Source organism: Pteropus vampyrus, unplaced genomic scaffold (genome assembly GCF_000151845.1).
Source record: "Pteropus vampyrus isolate Shadow unplaced genomic scaffold, Pvam_2.0 Scaffold39, whole genome shotgun sequence".
Lineage (NCBI taxonomy): Eukaryota > Metazoa > Chordata > Mammalia > Chiroptera > Pteropodidae > Pteropus > Pteropus vampyrus.
This window is the reverse complement of record NW_011888820.1, coordinates 6,108,233-6,124,718: the sequence shown is the minus strand read 5'-3', so window position 1 is coordinate 6,124,718 and position 16,486 is coordinate 6,108,233. Positions and strand designations below refer to the sequence as shown.

Genomic DNA, 16,486 nt, shown 5'->3' with positions numbered 1-16,486 from the left:
AATAGCTTCTTGGTGTTCATTCAGATCTATCTCCTCCCTTCTTTGCCCTCCTTGCTGCCAGTGGAGGCTGATCTGTATGAACTGGCTCCCTTGCCCCCTGGCTTCTAGCTGGGTTTGGCTGATGGAGAATGATGGCAGGAGATCAGGAAAGGAGAATGAGTTGGAGGTCCTCTCCGCCTCTGACTCACCTCTCACTGTCCCCTACCCCCACAGGGTTGCCATTGGCCAGCTGAGTTCCTCTATTAGTCAAAGGTCAAAAGTCAGCCAGTCCTTCAATTCAGCCCTCTCTATCACATATCCATCTCTGGGGTGGTACTGTGCTCTGGTTGTTATCCCTAGATACTGCACTTTCCTTTGTGGGCTCCCTACACCCCATCTACCCTTCTTTTGTGTATTACTCATTCATTATAGATTTTCCTTAAGTTATACAATTTGAACATGCCAAGTGTTTCTTACCAAGATTAAAAAAAACAAAACACTGATACAATGTACTTTATTCCCTCTGAATAAAGAAAGGAATGGGAACCATACTGAGCATCTATTAGTCAAGACAGTTTATATAAACTGGTATTTAGGCAGAGCATAGAAATATAAAGTAACATTTGATTTTAATAATTTGAGTCTTCTCTCTTGTTTTCTTGGTCTTACTAAAGGTTTACTAATTTTTAAAAATCTTTTCATAGAACTAAGTTTGATTTTGTTGATTTTCTCTATTGTTTTGCTATGCTCTATTTATTTCCATTTGAATTTTTAAATTTACTTCCTTCTGCTTTGAATTTGGTTTGCTTATCTTTTTCTAGTTTCTGAAGGTAGGTTAGGCTATTGATTTGAGATCTTTCTTCTTCTTCTTTTTTGTTAACATAGGCAATTAAAGCTATAAATTTCCCAGTAAGCACTGCTTTAGCTATATCCTTAAATGTTGCTATATTGCACTTTCCTTCATCACCAATTGTTTCAATTTCTCTTGTAATTTCTTCTTTGATACGATTATTATTTTAGACTGATTCAATTACATATACTTGTGAATATCCCAAATTTCCTTCTGTTATTGATTCCTAAATGCATTCTCATTATGGTTGAAGAACATACTTCATAAGATTTCAACCATATTAAATTTATTGAGACCTGTTTTATGGCCTAACATATGGTCTATTTTCGGAGTATGTTCCATGTGCACTAGAGAAGAATTTTGCTGTTGTTTGGTTCAATATTTCGTTAGATGTCTAATAGGTCTAGTTATTCAAGGAGGTAACATTTAAATAAGTAAAATGCAGCTAGAAGAGCAGAAAGAAATATATCACGACTGTGAGACTGAAAGCAATATCACTTGCCATAAACAGAATATGGAAAAAACAAAAGATGTTACTAAATTCTAGTGGGATATTTTTGCCTGCTCGAGTCTCTGAGCCTGGGGGCACTCAGTGTATGTTAAAAAAGGGATGTCAGTAGGTTGTGTCTGAAGTCATTTTCTCACCAGACCAACATTTTCTCTTTGAGCTTAATCAGAAGGACTAAATGAGAAATAAAAAATGAATTAAGGTTATTTCATTCCAAGTCTGTTTAACTCCTAAAACAATTTCCTGTTCTGGCCTCGCTTTAGAAAAAGCAGTGCTTTCACCTTACAGAAATCTTTCTTTCCAATTATTTTGCTTAACTGTTCCCAAAGGATACTCAATAATGCCCTGAACTCCTACAGTATCTAGTGTTGGGTCCCCCAGAAAACACTCAATAAATTCTGCACGCAACTGGCAAGAATTTATTATGTTCCATTTAAGGAGTTTAAGAGTGGGAGAGAAGAGATGTTCTTAAGCCTGAGTATGACTTCAAAGGTCTTTTTTCTCAGGTAATCTTTTTATTTGATACCCTATCTATGACTTTGCTTCCTGTCATCCAAGCCATATTATCTGAACAGCTTCTGCCCATTTGTACCAAGTTTGTTTGTCTTAAATGACAGCAGGGCTCTCAGAACTGTGCTTAATGAGGTGAAGCACCACCAGCCACTTACTGGTGTTCAAAACGAGGTCCTAAAACAGAAGAACACTGACTTCTTAGGACCCTCTCAAATGCATTAATGTCCATCAAAATACACTGAATGGACTGAAGTAGGACATGTATCAGGAAAGATTTGTAAAGGGGGTGGTGCTTATTACACAATATTTGTATTTACTGCTTTTGTAAATTCTAGGTTAAATGAAGGAATAGAAGAACACTTCCATTTCTCAAGTCACTGTCCAGTAGTTAATCATGAAAAGCTTGAAACTTTTTTTGTGTCTTATGGGTTTGTATGTGTTCTTTATTAAACAAACAAAAAATGTTCCAAATTTGTATGCTGATTATATGATGGCAGTACCGTGTTGACTGGGGGAGTTAAAGAATGAGTAACATTTAATATGGATACTATAGAAGGAGTTTATACCAAGGATGTTTCTTATGTATCTTCCTACTCTGAAGATTCTTAAGCTATCAAAACAATATTAGGGCATATAAATTAAGAAAAAACTTTTCATCCAACTACATAGTTAGAATATATTAAACAATCAATGTAGTCAGGAAAACTACATTGTGAGGTATAAATATTTTATAAATACTAAAACATTTAGTGTTTTAATGTCAAAGTTCATTACTGACACATGCCCATTGATGACCAGACCCAACCCCTATTCTCCCATAGGACTCTGACATAGGACTAGATCCTGAACTTGCCTTCTGCACTTGAATTCCTACTGACGACCTATCTGCCTTACCCACCAAGCTATCAGTTCCTTAAGAAAAGGTACTAAGTCTCATTAAAATTTGTACCATCACCTAACACAGTATCCAGGAGACGCCATACATATTGTTGAACTGAACTATACTGAACCACAACTTCACATTTGATTCCTCTTCCTTCATGATGGCTGCCTGCAGGTCAGCTCTTCATTTGATGCAACATCGTTCCCACACAAGGGAAAATGATATCCACCGGGGTCATAGATTTTTTATTTTACCAAAAAGTTATTTTTTATGCTATCTTTGAAATAATACCTTATCATTGAGTACAATTAAATAAAATAGAAAACAACTTTTAATATATAAAACTTTACTGAATGGTAAATAAAAAGTCCATATTTGCATAAAAGATACATTAGGGGTAAGGCAGCAATTGCTTGTTTTTCAATTGCTATATGTTCCTCAGTGAATTCACAAGTAGATTTCTTTAACTAGAAAATTCCTCTAATAAATATTAATATAATTCCATTTATAAAAATTATGATTATTTGGCTTTTAGAAGACATTATTATATAAAGCAAAGTACATATGCAGAAGCGCAAAATGTATTATATTTTCCTGAACTTCATTTCTAGCTTCTTAATACATATATAACTCAATTTCACATTTATTTGCCAAACATCTTAGAAGTAATTTTAGTTTAATAGCTAACCTTCTAGTGATGATTATATATTTTACAGAAGCACTCGCTACAGTGTAATAAAAGACCATGTTTTCCTCTCTTACAGTTTCTAGGTTTTAACTCTATCCCAGTCACCATTAATTTGCGTAGTTTTTGGTAGACAGCCTACTATGCTCTGCAAAAGCTAAACTCAAACTCAGCACTGATATTCTAAACAACTCTTAATCCTGAAGACATTTAAACTTCGGATGTGATCCACAAGAAGCCCACTTCATTATCTGAAATACTTCCTTAAAATACACCTTGTCCTCAACTGTTTTGTTCATTACATTCACATTAGGAAAAAATGAAACAGTCTCAGATAAGTTCAGGTGTGGCTAAGAGTCTAAATTGCAGTCTCCACGAATAACAAAGTTCTTAGAACCTCAATAGATCATTTATTTTTCTTTTTATTAGTAATTTAAAGCTTACTCTCTTTGCACAATAAATTGGAATGCAATTTCAAAATCTCAAAGCCGTTAGTGACTAAAATGATTATTCTCTTAAATGTAACATGTTCATTTGCTGTTTGCTTGGTATATCACTCTTCTCTTTCTCCATTCCAACACTTTAACTCACTAGGAATCTTAAAAAATAAAAATTTAACTTTTAGCTGTGGAGGGCCCAGGCCCCAACCAGTCACCTTGATGGCCAGGCCCGCCGGCGTGAGCTTCTCGGCATTTCGCTCATTGAGGCAATCTTCTCCCATTAAAGAAGTGAGGTGCTGCAGACATTCTGCGTGGCCCTGTGACGCAGCGATGTGTAAGAGATTGTTTCCGCTTTCATCATGAATTTTGTCTAGATTGTCGGCAGCTAGATGTGGCTGTACAAATAGTAAGATTAGAAAACTTAAGTCAATAAATCGGAAGGGGATGCTGTGGAGGGTTTGCTCTGGGAACTGGGAAGAAGAGATGAGCTTCCAGAAGTTCCGGTGGCAGCCATGGGGATCTAGTAGGTCAGAATTCCTGGCTATTAATTCTAATGAGTTTTCATTATATTTTTTGTTATACTAGGTTTTAGAACATGAATGCTTAAGAGACTTATCCTCACGTGAGACATGGTGACAGAGACTGGCCGGCAAGTTTGGAGAGGCGCCAAGCTGGCTTCTAAACAGCTGTGATGGCATTCATGGTAACCGGCAGGTTCCCTGTCTCTTCCACTCAAGTGCTAAGTCCTGAAGGCCAGGCTGTGTTATGTTCCCTGTTGTAGGTTTGCTGAATGAATGAACTACTTGTCTCAACCAACTGCTTTCCCTCGAACTACAGAGAACTGGCTTTGACTGCAAGCTACATGGTGCTGCCACAGATAGAGCTCCCATGGGTACTTCTAGACACTTGTATCCCCAGACAAACTCCTGGGGGCATTCAGGAGGCTACCTGCCTTTGGTTTTACCACCTCTAGTGAAGTTCGTCCCCAGAGTATGAACTGGTTGATAAAGACTGTTTGGTAAATTGAGAGGTGTTAGTATTTGGGAAGCATGAAAACATGGGAAGGACAAAAAAAGGGAATGAACCGAACAGAAATAGAGAAAAAGAGCCAAGAGAAACGGAAAAGACATTTTCAGGAGAAAAAAAAATGATTACTCTATTTAGTAAAATTATTCAATCATATCATCCTATTACAACAATAAGATTTGTGATAATAGACTAAGCACATTGCACTTATCTATGCATGGTTTTATCCTAAGTAGAATTACACCGCCAAGATGGGATGATTTTCCTGAGTGAGACTTTAATTAACATCGTAGTATTAGTCCAGGCTTGCTACTGTTTGATCCAAGCCTGGAAGCCAGAAAAGAACAGTGTAGGCAGATGGAGTATGATTTCAGTTCAACTCTCTCAGCCTAAGAACAGATTTTTGTTACATCATGTTACTCTGTGTCTAGTGTCTTTGGAAAAGCTTCTTCATGCTCCCTAGACACGCAGAGCTGGAACTAGTGAAAACTCCATGTGGGTCAGAGGGCAATCAAGCTCTAGGGTAAGCTTCTATCTGCAAATGCGTTCAAACATCCTGATCCAACTCTTCTGAATAACGATCAGGATAGAACAGAAGACCCTCTGTTCATGTATCTGGCAGATTCACCATCATCAGGGAACTGACATCTCCACAAATAACTGAATGAGAGCACTGAAAACCATTGGAAGAGAGAGAGAAAAAAAGACAGTAAGATTCAAGTTAAAGAAAGTGCTGGGCTTTTCTGTTTTGATTTTTTTTTTAGAATGTGTGTATTTATTCCAGTTGAATTCTTGCAAAGTTAAAGTGAAAATACACTCACTCTATAGCCATTTGTTTTCCCCCACATTTCCTCCTGACTTTCTATTCTAAAACTCAAAAGTCAAATCGCTTAACTAAACCCATAAGTAAAGATTAAACAAGAATGGGAACAAATGCATCATCATTCTGTTACTAACAAATGGAGCTAATAAAAACTGCAGTCTCTAAATTACTCATATGTACGCTGAATTAGATCATACTTACCAGGAGAGATATCTGTCCTTCTTTAACGATGTTCAAGATGCTTTTCATTTTTTTCAGATACTCGCTCCTTTCTTCGGGGCCCTGGGAGCTGGCCCAGTTCATGCCACCGATCTGCTCTTCTAGCTTGGGTTCTGGTGCTGACGACTGCAGATGGAAGGCCCTGAGCTGGCAGTCTGGCACTGGCTTCTCAACTTTTCGACCATGAGGATCACTAAAGGTGTTGTTTAGGAAGTCCTTACTCTGGTTTTCAGGCTCATATGCGGAGCCACATTTAACCAGAGGAGGCGAGCTCTCGCAGTCTTCAGGGGAGGATTTTTGCTGGTCGTGGAGGACAGATGACGCTTTTCTCAAATGAGGGCTTTTCACAGGAGAAAGAACACAAAACGGTGTCATGTTGGCCAGTGAGTTCTCAGCACTTCCTGTAGGGCAGGCTTTGCCAGAAAGGCCATTGATGGTTGTGCATAAACCCAAAATCCTTTTTTCCGAAGTCACCTTGGTAAAAGTGGCAAGCTGTTGACTGGATTTAATGTAAGGCACATCAAGAATCTCATCCATGTCGAGGTCATAGTGCTCCAGCTCGCCCAGTAATGCGTTGGACCCCGCGGTCCTACTTTGGGGGCCGCTCTCTCTCCCCCCGGGGCCAAGCTCCTCCGGCTGGGGGCCCGGATCGGAATCACCTCCTTTCTGGTACTCCACCTTCTGGTTTTTCTGGTCATCACTTTCATTGTTGTCCAGAGTCTCCGGCTGATGTTTCAGTGGGGAAACTCGCTTCACTGGGCGGAACTTACTGTACACATCGGCGATCCCTGTGGGCTTTTGCACATTTGTAATAAGAGTGGAGACACTGCAATTCCAGCTAGAGCTAGAAACTGTTTTAAAATAAAAGAGGAGACGATTAAAATGAAACACTGAAAATATCTTGGCCACACAGGCAGACATGGTCCACCCAAGTTATGTTCAAAGTAAGCCCCTGTGTGAAGGAACGACTTAGAATGAGTATCATGAAACAAAGTTCATACTTACCATTGGAGAACAGTGAAAGATAAAAGAAAGTTATGATATATTGGCTCAAAATTAATTAAAAAATAGTAGAAATGGTAAAAGGAGAGGGTTAAAGAAAAAAACCTAGACGGATATTCAGTTTTATTCCGTGGATGGTTATATCTGCCTACCAATATTTTGAGACTTGTCACCACCCTGAAAAACAGAATTGGAGGATAGGATCCTTTGTGTTAAATGAACTTCCAAACTAATTTAGGGAGAAAAGGGATGTATGCACACACGTTCATACATGCACACAACCATATACACATATATATGTACAACTATAAAGCTTAAGAAGTCCCATATAAAAAAGGGATAAATTGTTTAATATTGGGCAAACAAACTATGACCTATTGAGCGATTTACTAAGTGATTTGTTTGGGGGATTAGGGAAAGTACGGAAACAAATAAAGTGATTAGCAGTTGACTGGATCATGGCTGGTAAGCCATGGTTGAGTTCACCCCATCCTAGACCGAGTACCCCAGGCAGTCATAGTTCAGGGACATTTCATGGTGCTTTCTGGCATATGACACAGCAACATAACGCACCGATGCCTCAAAACGGAATATGCTCTCTAAGATTCTATGCCGCCCTCCATTGTTTGAAAAGCTGGAAACAAACACGAGAAGGAAGCTGCAAAGGGAGGGTAAGGTAGGCAGACTAGATTTTTTTTTTTCCTCTCGTTTTTGTGCAAAGGTTAGATAAACATCATATGGTTTGCATTTGAGTAAGTGTCTGGTTGAGACGGAGTGTAAAGTGAAACAGCAACACATCTGGAGGTGAAAGGTAAGAACGGCCACCTCTCCCGGTCGGCCTCATGTGAAAGGCCGCCCTGTCCTCCTCTCAGTGCAGGACGGTGGGGTAACAGCAGTCTCCTCAGCCACGATGACACTGCTTCCTCTCTGGGACTCTCCCCTGATGAGATGACAGATGACCTGGCACCCCTGGAAGTTTATAGGCTAGTGATTTATGGATTCCTACTCCCCTTTCACTTAGTTCACACCGCCCCCATCATACGGATGAGGTTTCGGGACATGCACTCCACTAGGGACCTCTCATCTATCTATCCTCTTCTGGAGCAACAGCAGGTTAGGAAGTATTTCACCCCAAAGCCTCTTTTTGTGTCTGTTCTTTACTGTTGGGCACAACCAACAGATAAATGTGGGACAGGGGTATATGTAGGTCTATCACTTCTGCAAAAGTCTCTGGCTAGCACTGATTTCTGGGGTGAATGTGACATACGAGTTATTAAAAGTTCCTCAAACGACTACTTGTCATTCTTCTTCCTGCTAGGATGTGTTCTAAAAGTATTCAGAGACGTTCTGAAACCAAGCTAAGGAGGTGAGAGTGAATGTCCTGAGCCTGAGCGCCATATAACCGTCAGTGTGTTCTTTCTCCAAAATAGACCTCGATTTTGCAGGGTGTTCCAGAGGGTCTGCACTAGGCAGTCATCCTCTGAGGCCTGTCTAGCTCTGGCATTTTAGCATCTAAGAATATATTTTGAGCTGTGGAGGAAGGCTTGGATTCTATCCAGTAAGGAACAGGTATTAATAAGGAATGTTCCAGAAAGGAAGGAAGGTATCTAGATGCTCTTAAGCGGCTGCTGCTCCTCCCTTCTTCTGGCTCTGGTTTTTAGTTACACAGTACTTGGCACAGAGCAGAAAATTAACAAAAGTGTTTGAATTTGAATCTCACTTTGCACAACACATTAAATCTCTTTTCAAATGCCCAAAGTTCATCCTTCTGAGGGATTTACAGCTTCATTTAAGAGGACAAAAGTTCTGTTAATAAACTCAGAGGCGTGATACTTACCAATGAGAACTGGATTTTCTAAAGTTATTTATGAAATGTAAATATGCAAAGGCAAAGACTAATTCCAGTTGGTCTATTATAAATTTAAAAGTTTTTCTATCTTTTATATGTCTTTTCTCCCTAAAAATGTAAAGCTATGAAAAACTAACGTCTGCAAGAAATTTCTGCCAAGCTTTTCTCTCTTCCTTTCAAGAACACATGGTTACTTACTTACTTAAACAGCAGAGGAATAATGGACATTGAGTTTATAATGTGTAAATATGCCTTAATTTTATCCATCAGTTTTCTGAAAAGCTTAAAATATAGCGAGAAATATATATATATTCCTTGACATTCCTGAGATACATACTTATTATTAGGTATGGTGTTTGCTAATATTTTGCCAATTACCTTCATTTTTTGGAACTTCTTGCAAATGTGCATCTCAGGATGTAATAAAGAATTTTTAAAGCCACATAACTTAGTGGGCCAATACAATGAGTGCATTGTACCAATATATTTATGTATTGTATAAGGTCGTGGGTTCAAAGGGCTACTCTTTTATGTTGGCTTTATTTACATGTGAAATTTTTTCCAAGTGATACAGGGAAATGGATACCATATGTTTCCCAGCTGTTTTGGTCTGAAGGAGCCATTAAGAACGCTCTATGGAAATGAATTCTGTCTGAGTCTTACGAAAACACTTCTTTCCATAGAAGGATCTAGAAACTGAAGAAGGGGCATCAACATCAGGCTTGTTGTCCTTCCCCTTATTCAAATCGATGACTCTTTTCTAGGTTCAAAGTGAAATCTATGGTTTTGTCTTGAAATCTAGTCTCTGTCTTTATTGGGGAAAAAATATCCCGGTTGTGAGAAATTTGATTATTTAATAGTTTTTCATGAGAAAGCTCTAATTTATTGCTATATCATATACTTGCCTGAAAAGAAAGGTAATTTTATGTATGTGCAAAAGGCACAATACAACTAGTTTATTTCTTGTAAGCTGGGCAAAGAGGTATTTTAAACACAAGAAAAAGGGCTATTAATAACTGGCAAGATTTTCACTTCTAAATTTATAAGTCTACCAAAAATTTCACTTAAACGGTTATATCCCAACCATAATAAATTTTTTATAATACATGGAAACAAATTCAGACTAACTATAATTACTCAGAAGATTTTGCGGCTAAATTTGTATTCTGGAAATCACAAATAAATACTTCACATGTTAACAAATTTTAAATCTCTGAAAATTTTATCTGTTATCTTATTAGATCTTTACAAGCTCTGCGAGAACAGGGTATGTGTCTAATTTATTTCTCTGTCCCACAAAGTACCCAGCAAACTGCCTTACATAGTAGGTTCTTAATGACTTTTAGTTGAATGGATTCATTTTTAACATCTTACGAATGTAAACATACCTAACATACTTGTCTGCCTGATTATGTCACAAATTTTCTAAAATGATCAGTGGGTAAATGAAAACGTATTTGAGGCTGATTTATAGGTCACAATGATCTCTTCCGATCTAACTGGCATTTGGAATGTCTCTGATCACCAGTAAGGTATTTCCAATTGCCTGCTGACCATCCATACTTCACCATTTATTCAACACTTAATGTGAGCCTAGGATGTATAAGTATTTGTAGCAGGCAGCATGTTCTGATCCAGGGGTCTTATCTCTCACTACCCTTGCCTGCTTCATCTCCATCCGACTCCTCATTCCTCCCATTCCTCCCCTCCTCCCCCCTCCCCTTCCCCCTTCTTCACCCGCCCCCCGACCCCTCCTGTCTTCCCTAAATTTATTTCTCATTTTCAGTAAACCTGGCCTGGATCACATAACCACTTACACAGTCTCCCAAGCAATCTATCTCCCAGGCATGGCTGACTCTTCCCTTTCTTTGACCCCTGTCCCTCATCCCTCAGAAACCAAGTCCTGCTGTGGCCTGATCCTCTCAAATATCTTTTCTTCATCCTATTACACTGACTGGACCACATCGGAACCCTCCCACAGCTTCTGCAAGGTTCTACCTACTCCTTGGTCTTCCTTTCCTGTCCTGAGTTACCCCCTCTTCAGATAAATCTGATTTGTTACTTCTTAGCTCAAAAATCTCAGGTAGCCCTGTACTGCCTTAAACAGTATTTTCCATTCGGTGGGATGCATAACCACACAGTATTTAAGATGGTACACAGGAACCACGCTAAATACCCCGGACTGAGATAGTGAGGAAGTTATAGACTTTTCATCTCTTTCTTCTTTCTAATTAATTTAAGGAGTCTCGAGCTGGTGTTACAGTGAATTTAACTCCTCTCTAAAACTTATTATCTTCCTTTAGAATAATGAGACCACAGGCCATAGGCTCAGAGATTTTCATAGGTAAAGGGTCAACAGGAATATTCTGTTTTCACATCATTCATTTTAATGATGACCTTGAAATTATTGCAAGAAACACTGGTTTTCTATTTACAAAACACTGATGTAAAGTTTCTTTCGACAACAAGTGTTTAAAAGTAAGTTACTTTAGAAAACTATATTAAGTGAATAATAGTACAAGTGGTATACAGGTAAAGCAAAAATAGAAGTGGATGTTGGATATATATACACGTTATGGAAATAATACTTGAATTACTAAGGTTTGGAAAATCCTGGCTTTCAGGATAGTAGCTAAATTCTTTAAAATGGTATATAGCACTTCTTTTATTTATTTTCTAATTTATCTTTTCATCTCAGCACTCATCATCCCCACGTCACTAATTTTTCCCTGCACTCCCATCATTAAACTCACCCTTTTTAGATCTCTATGTTCTTTCCTCATTCTCCCATCTTTGGGAGAGTTCCCCCCTCTCCTAGACTGTCCTTGCTCTCTTCTCTGTCTGAGATGCGGGCTAATCTGACAAGATTCCACTCAGGTGTCCCCTCCTTGGTGCACTTCCTCTGCCTCTCCCAGGGAATTGTTGCTCCTTGCTTCTCAGTGCCCTGACAATATTTGACCATACCTAGAGCTGGGCATTTCTGAAATTCTATTGCAACTATTTGCTCATGCATCTGTCTCACCTTCTCTCTTGAGAAGTTCCCAACGGCAAAGATTGCTTGTAAGCATCCTTTGTCTCACCGATGCTATGAACACAGCATCTCACAGATATTGGGGCTCAGTGGCTAAATCTTTTAATGAATGAATGAATAAAAGGAGGAGAGAGGAAGGAAAGGGAAGAAGGAAGGAGGGAGACAGGGAAGGAAGAAAGGGGAAGAAAGGAATATGCTAGACCAAAGATGTAAAGTATAGTAAATAAATGAGTCTTGTAACAATGAGTCACTTGCCATCTTTTGGGCACACAAATTGTGCTGCTATTTCAAAGATAGTGTTAGCAAGCTATTGAAGATGTTCAGACATTTAGAAGATATGCTGCATATTGAAATATTTTCATATATTTCCTATAAGTTCTAAGTCTCGATTTCTTCATCTGTAAAATGAAGGGGTTACACTATATGATTGCTAAGATCTGACCCACCTCTAAAGTTCTTTAGTATACGGAATGTCTACAAATAACAGGGCTCTTTATTCTGAGTGATTCACTATGAAACACTGTAATTCTTCTGGATCCATGTCTTTCAATAGATCCTTACAATTTATAATTATGAGGCTAAGCTGATTGCTGACACAGAACAACTTTTTGGCTTTTGAGACTGATAAATTAGTATTTTCTTAGGAAGATAATGTACAGTTTGCTATTGCAACGGTGGATCTAGCTGTCAAGACTGAACATCAGTGCTGGCTCCCAAAATGCCTATTTACTTTACTTCTAAATATGGAGTTAAATGTCCATATTAGAAAATGAGCTTTAGACATCAAGAAGAGAAAGAAAAAGGGTATGCCTTTAGGATAAAATAGTGTTTGCCTACTGTTTACTGTTTAAAGTTGAATAAATTCTATATTCCATGAGAAACAAAATGGTTAGCTTTAACTGTAACTATCTTTAAAAAAGTACGTAACAATATGTTCCACATCTATAGCTTCTGGAAACCCAGGACCTTCAAGGACATATCTTCCAAGTTTGCCAACATTCCATTTCCTTCCATTTGTACACTTAAGGAAGGGACATTATGAAAGATTAGAAATGTCAGTACTAGAGTCACAAGTTTCCTTAACCAAATGTAAACTGAAATCTGTAGGAAGCCCACTTATTGCAATCACCTCAGGCTCTATAAGAAATGGTGACAGGTATATCTCTTTCATGAAGCCAGGAAGAAGGATATGGAATCTGAGCGAGGACTCTTTGCAGGATGTTCTGTATTGTCTTAGACTGTAACTTGACCTGAGAAAGAATTAAGTTTACTCTGGATTTGGAGAATTGTATCAGGCCATTATGTTGAGAAGAATAAACATGTGTGGGGAATGCATGTTTCTATAATGTTCCCATGGGGTTGCTTGCTCATCCCTTTCATTGATGCCACAGACACTTTATTGAGAGTACTGTGAGACTGCAGGGAAAGTACAGAGGACTTTATTACTGTATTGTAAAAATATCAATCAATGATTTATTCACAATGACATTAAAATACTACTGGAAAAGATTCATTGATTTGGTTCTAAATTTCCTGCCTTTAAGTGGTTACTGATATCAAGCAGCTGTTGCAAGTATCATATTCAAGTTTCATCATTCCCAACTCTGCCCAGAATTGTCAAGACCTGCTCATATAACGTTGTTCCCCGTCGGCACCCATTTTTTTGCTCTGTGAAAACTCGGAAATACTCAAGCCCTTATCACCCTGGATAGAAAGGTACTTCTTCATCAAAGAGGCATGTTCTATGATGAAATAGACTCGATATTTTGACAAATTTAAACCTCTAGGCTTCAAAAGTACAATTCACATAGAATAGCAATTGGTGGGTCTAAAGAAAGTACATAGTTTCAGAGTTATTCCGTCATCTAAAAAGTATGCTGACCTTCACTTTGACATTAGCAAAACCTCTTAAGCGGATTAAGTCTTGTATCCACTCCAGGCCCACTTACCAGGTTTCCTTTCTTTTTCTCCCTCTTTGTGCTGAATTGTAGAAAGAGATATACATCAAGGGACAGTGAAAAGGCTCATCAAGCAGAAAAGCACAGACACAGGGGAGAATTTGCTCAGTGTGCTTTCTGGAAAGCGTTAGCAAGCAGTTATTAGGAAAGTGCAGAAACACACCAGTTTTAACTGAAGGTGGCGATGTTTTACAGCGTTGATCTGTCAAGGACAAAGAACAAGTTACTGCTTCTTTGTAAGAGAGAACAAGCGGCAGATGGAGAGAAGTGTGCATAGGGGTGGAAAATTCCTACCCCCTGCTCCCCATCTCCACTGATTGCTCCCAAAATGCCTGTTTCTTTTACTTCTAAATATGGAGTTACGTACCCACATTAGAAACACAGCTTTAGACACCAGAAAGAGAAAGAAAAAAGGATACGTTTTTAGGGTACAAGAATGTTCACCTACAAGTTTATTGTTTGTTTGTTGGTTTGATTTCTGGAAGTTAAATTAATTCTATTTCCTATGAGAAACAAAGCGGTGAGTCTAGGAAATCTGGTTTCATTCTGAGGGGGATGCACTTTAAGGGCTGGAGGGGAGGAGAAATGGGAGGAAGAACCAGCGCTGGCCTGCGGCCTACTCTTCCTCTTGGCAGGCCCACGTGAGCTTCTGCCTGGGCCAGAGCTCTAAGTTACAGGCTGCACAGAGAACGGGGCAGGTGCAGCTGAACAAAGCCGAGTGCAGACAGAGGCTCCTCCCAGGATAAAGCATGGCGGAGCCGCTCTGCCTCTGTCTCCTAGCGCACGTCAGTGTGCACTTCTCAGGCACTAGTATAGCCAATGAGAAAAAGATTTCTGTGTAGTTTAAGACTTTCTCAAAATGATATGTCTGAATCGTAATTCTCCTAAAATTTTCTCCATTTAACACTTTAGAATTGCTAATACAATATATTTCTGTAAAGCTATCCATGTTTCTGAGTATAAGGCAAGTGTATAACTTTCTTAGAGCTTTTCACAAAAAGTCTGGAGGATGGATGAGCAGTTCTCACGTATTCTCACTTGAAAATAAATGAGAAAGCAGGGGATTTTTAGTACCACATGGAAAATCACATAGCACATTGATTGCAGAATCAGGATCCGGCTTCTCTAACTCTAACTTTCCTTCCATAACACTGCAAGACCACCTTAATGAAAATTAAAATTATTTCCTAAACATGTAATTCACATTTTTGCTATTCGGGACACATGTAGGAAATGTGATTCCAGAAACCAGTAGGAAAACCTGGTTGTACTCATTTCAGATTCATTCTTACCCAAATCCCAAACTGTCCTCTGCCTAGATTTTGGCAACCACTGGCTATGAAGCATCTATGTGCGAGCAAAGTTAGGAAAGTAGTTTTTAATAACAATTTTTCTTAGAAACAGCTGAGTGAAAGAACTTCCCTGCTTTATTTATCTTTAGTGGCATCAGCCTAAATTTAGAGTCATTTTATCTCTGAGAATTTCTTCTTTCAGCTTCCAATTCCTTCAACTGGTTAAAGGTGGCGATTTCTTTCTAATATAAGCAAGAGAAATAGAAATATAATAAAACTTGTTCAGAAGTGTTCAAGTAAGTGGCAGAATGCTAAAATACTCTTACAGGGTTTATTCATTTCATAAACATTTGCTGAATGCCTTCTGTGCACATGGTCCTAGGGGTGCAGAGGTGAATGAAATAGACATAATTCATGTCCTCATGGGGAAATTTGACAGTAAAGCGAGTGTACGAATGAATAAGAAATTACAAAAAGCAAAGTGCTCCGAAGGAGACAAGTAGGATATTGGAATAGAAAATGGCTGAGAAGTCTCACCATGGAGGTAGTATTTAAGCTAAGACCTTAGAAATAAGAAGACGATTATGTAAGGATCTGGAGGAAAATACAAGAGGAAAGATAATTTTGTAAACGCTTTGGTAGGAGGAAGCACATTCTAAATGCCTAAAGCAGGAGAGAATCTGGACAGTTCCAAAGCTCTTACATCTAGAGCAGAGTGAGTCAGGGGTGAAAGCGATCAAAGATGCAGTTGGGGGAGGTTGTCGGGGACCAGCTCCTTCGGAGATTTTATTGGCTACAACAAAGAGATTGGTTTATAATTTAAATGAAATGAGGTATCCCTGGAAGGATTTCATAGATAAGTGAAATGATCTGCTTTACATTATAAAACATGTCCTTCTGTTTACTCTGAGAAAAATAGAGGGTGGGTCAAGATTGGTGGTGAAAAAAGAAGTGAGACTAGTTCACTGTCATTAGCCCAAATGAAACATAAAAGTGGAATGACCTAGCTCGTGGTCGTTAAGATGGAGAGAAGTAGACAGATGAGCATGGATGACTTGAGACCTGGTGACAGATTGATGTGGAGTATGAGGGAGAGGAAGAATTATGGCTTCAGCCACTGAGTGGGTATGTCAGTAAACTGAGTGCCTTTACTGAGGGGAAGTCTGCATACAGATATCAAGTAGGACATTAAATAGGAGGCTGGAGTGCTGAGGTAAGCAGCAGTAGCATGTAGGTAGCATATGAAGCCAGGAGAATAGATGAGATACCAATCCAGAGAGACTGAGAAATGGAGAGGAGAGAGGATTCTATTGAATACTGAAGTCCCACTTGGATATTTAAAGGTCAAGTAGAGAAGGAAAAGGAGTTGCAAAGGAGAGTAAGAAGATGGCAGTATCAGAAGAAAAACGAGGAGAGAGGTCGTGTCAC

General features: G+C 38.8%; 1 protein-coding gene across 7 annotated transcripts in view; it reads right to left on the bottom strand.

Moving 5' to 3' along the window:
* The window catches only part of SNCAIP (synuclein alpha interacting protein), a 66,540-nt gene that overhangs the window by 27,119 nt on the left and 22,935 nt on the right, over positions 1 to 16,486 (bottom strand). For 2 of the 7 annotated variants that reach the window (XM_011358294.2, XM_011358296.1), the window contains exons 3-4: positions 5,909 to 6,777; positions 4,074 to 4,253 (exon numbers count right to left, since the gene is read on the bottom strand). The exons of 3 other annotated variants lie outside the window; for them this stretch is intronic. In XM_011358294.2, the coding sequence (XP_011356596.1) occupies positions 4,074 to 4,253; positions 5,909 to 6,777 (1,049 nt within the window). The remainder of the gene's footprint in view (positions 1 to 4,073; positions 4,254 to 5,908; positions 6,778 to 16,486) is intronic. 2 more of the 7 variants (XM_023529548.1, XM_023529549.1) reach the window with 2 other exon arrangements.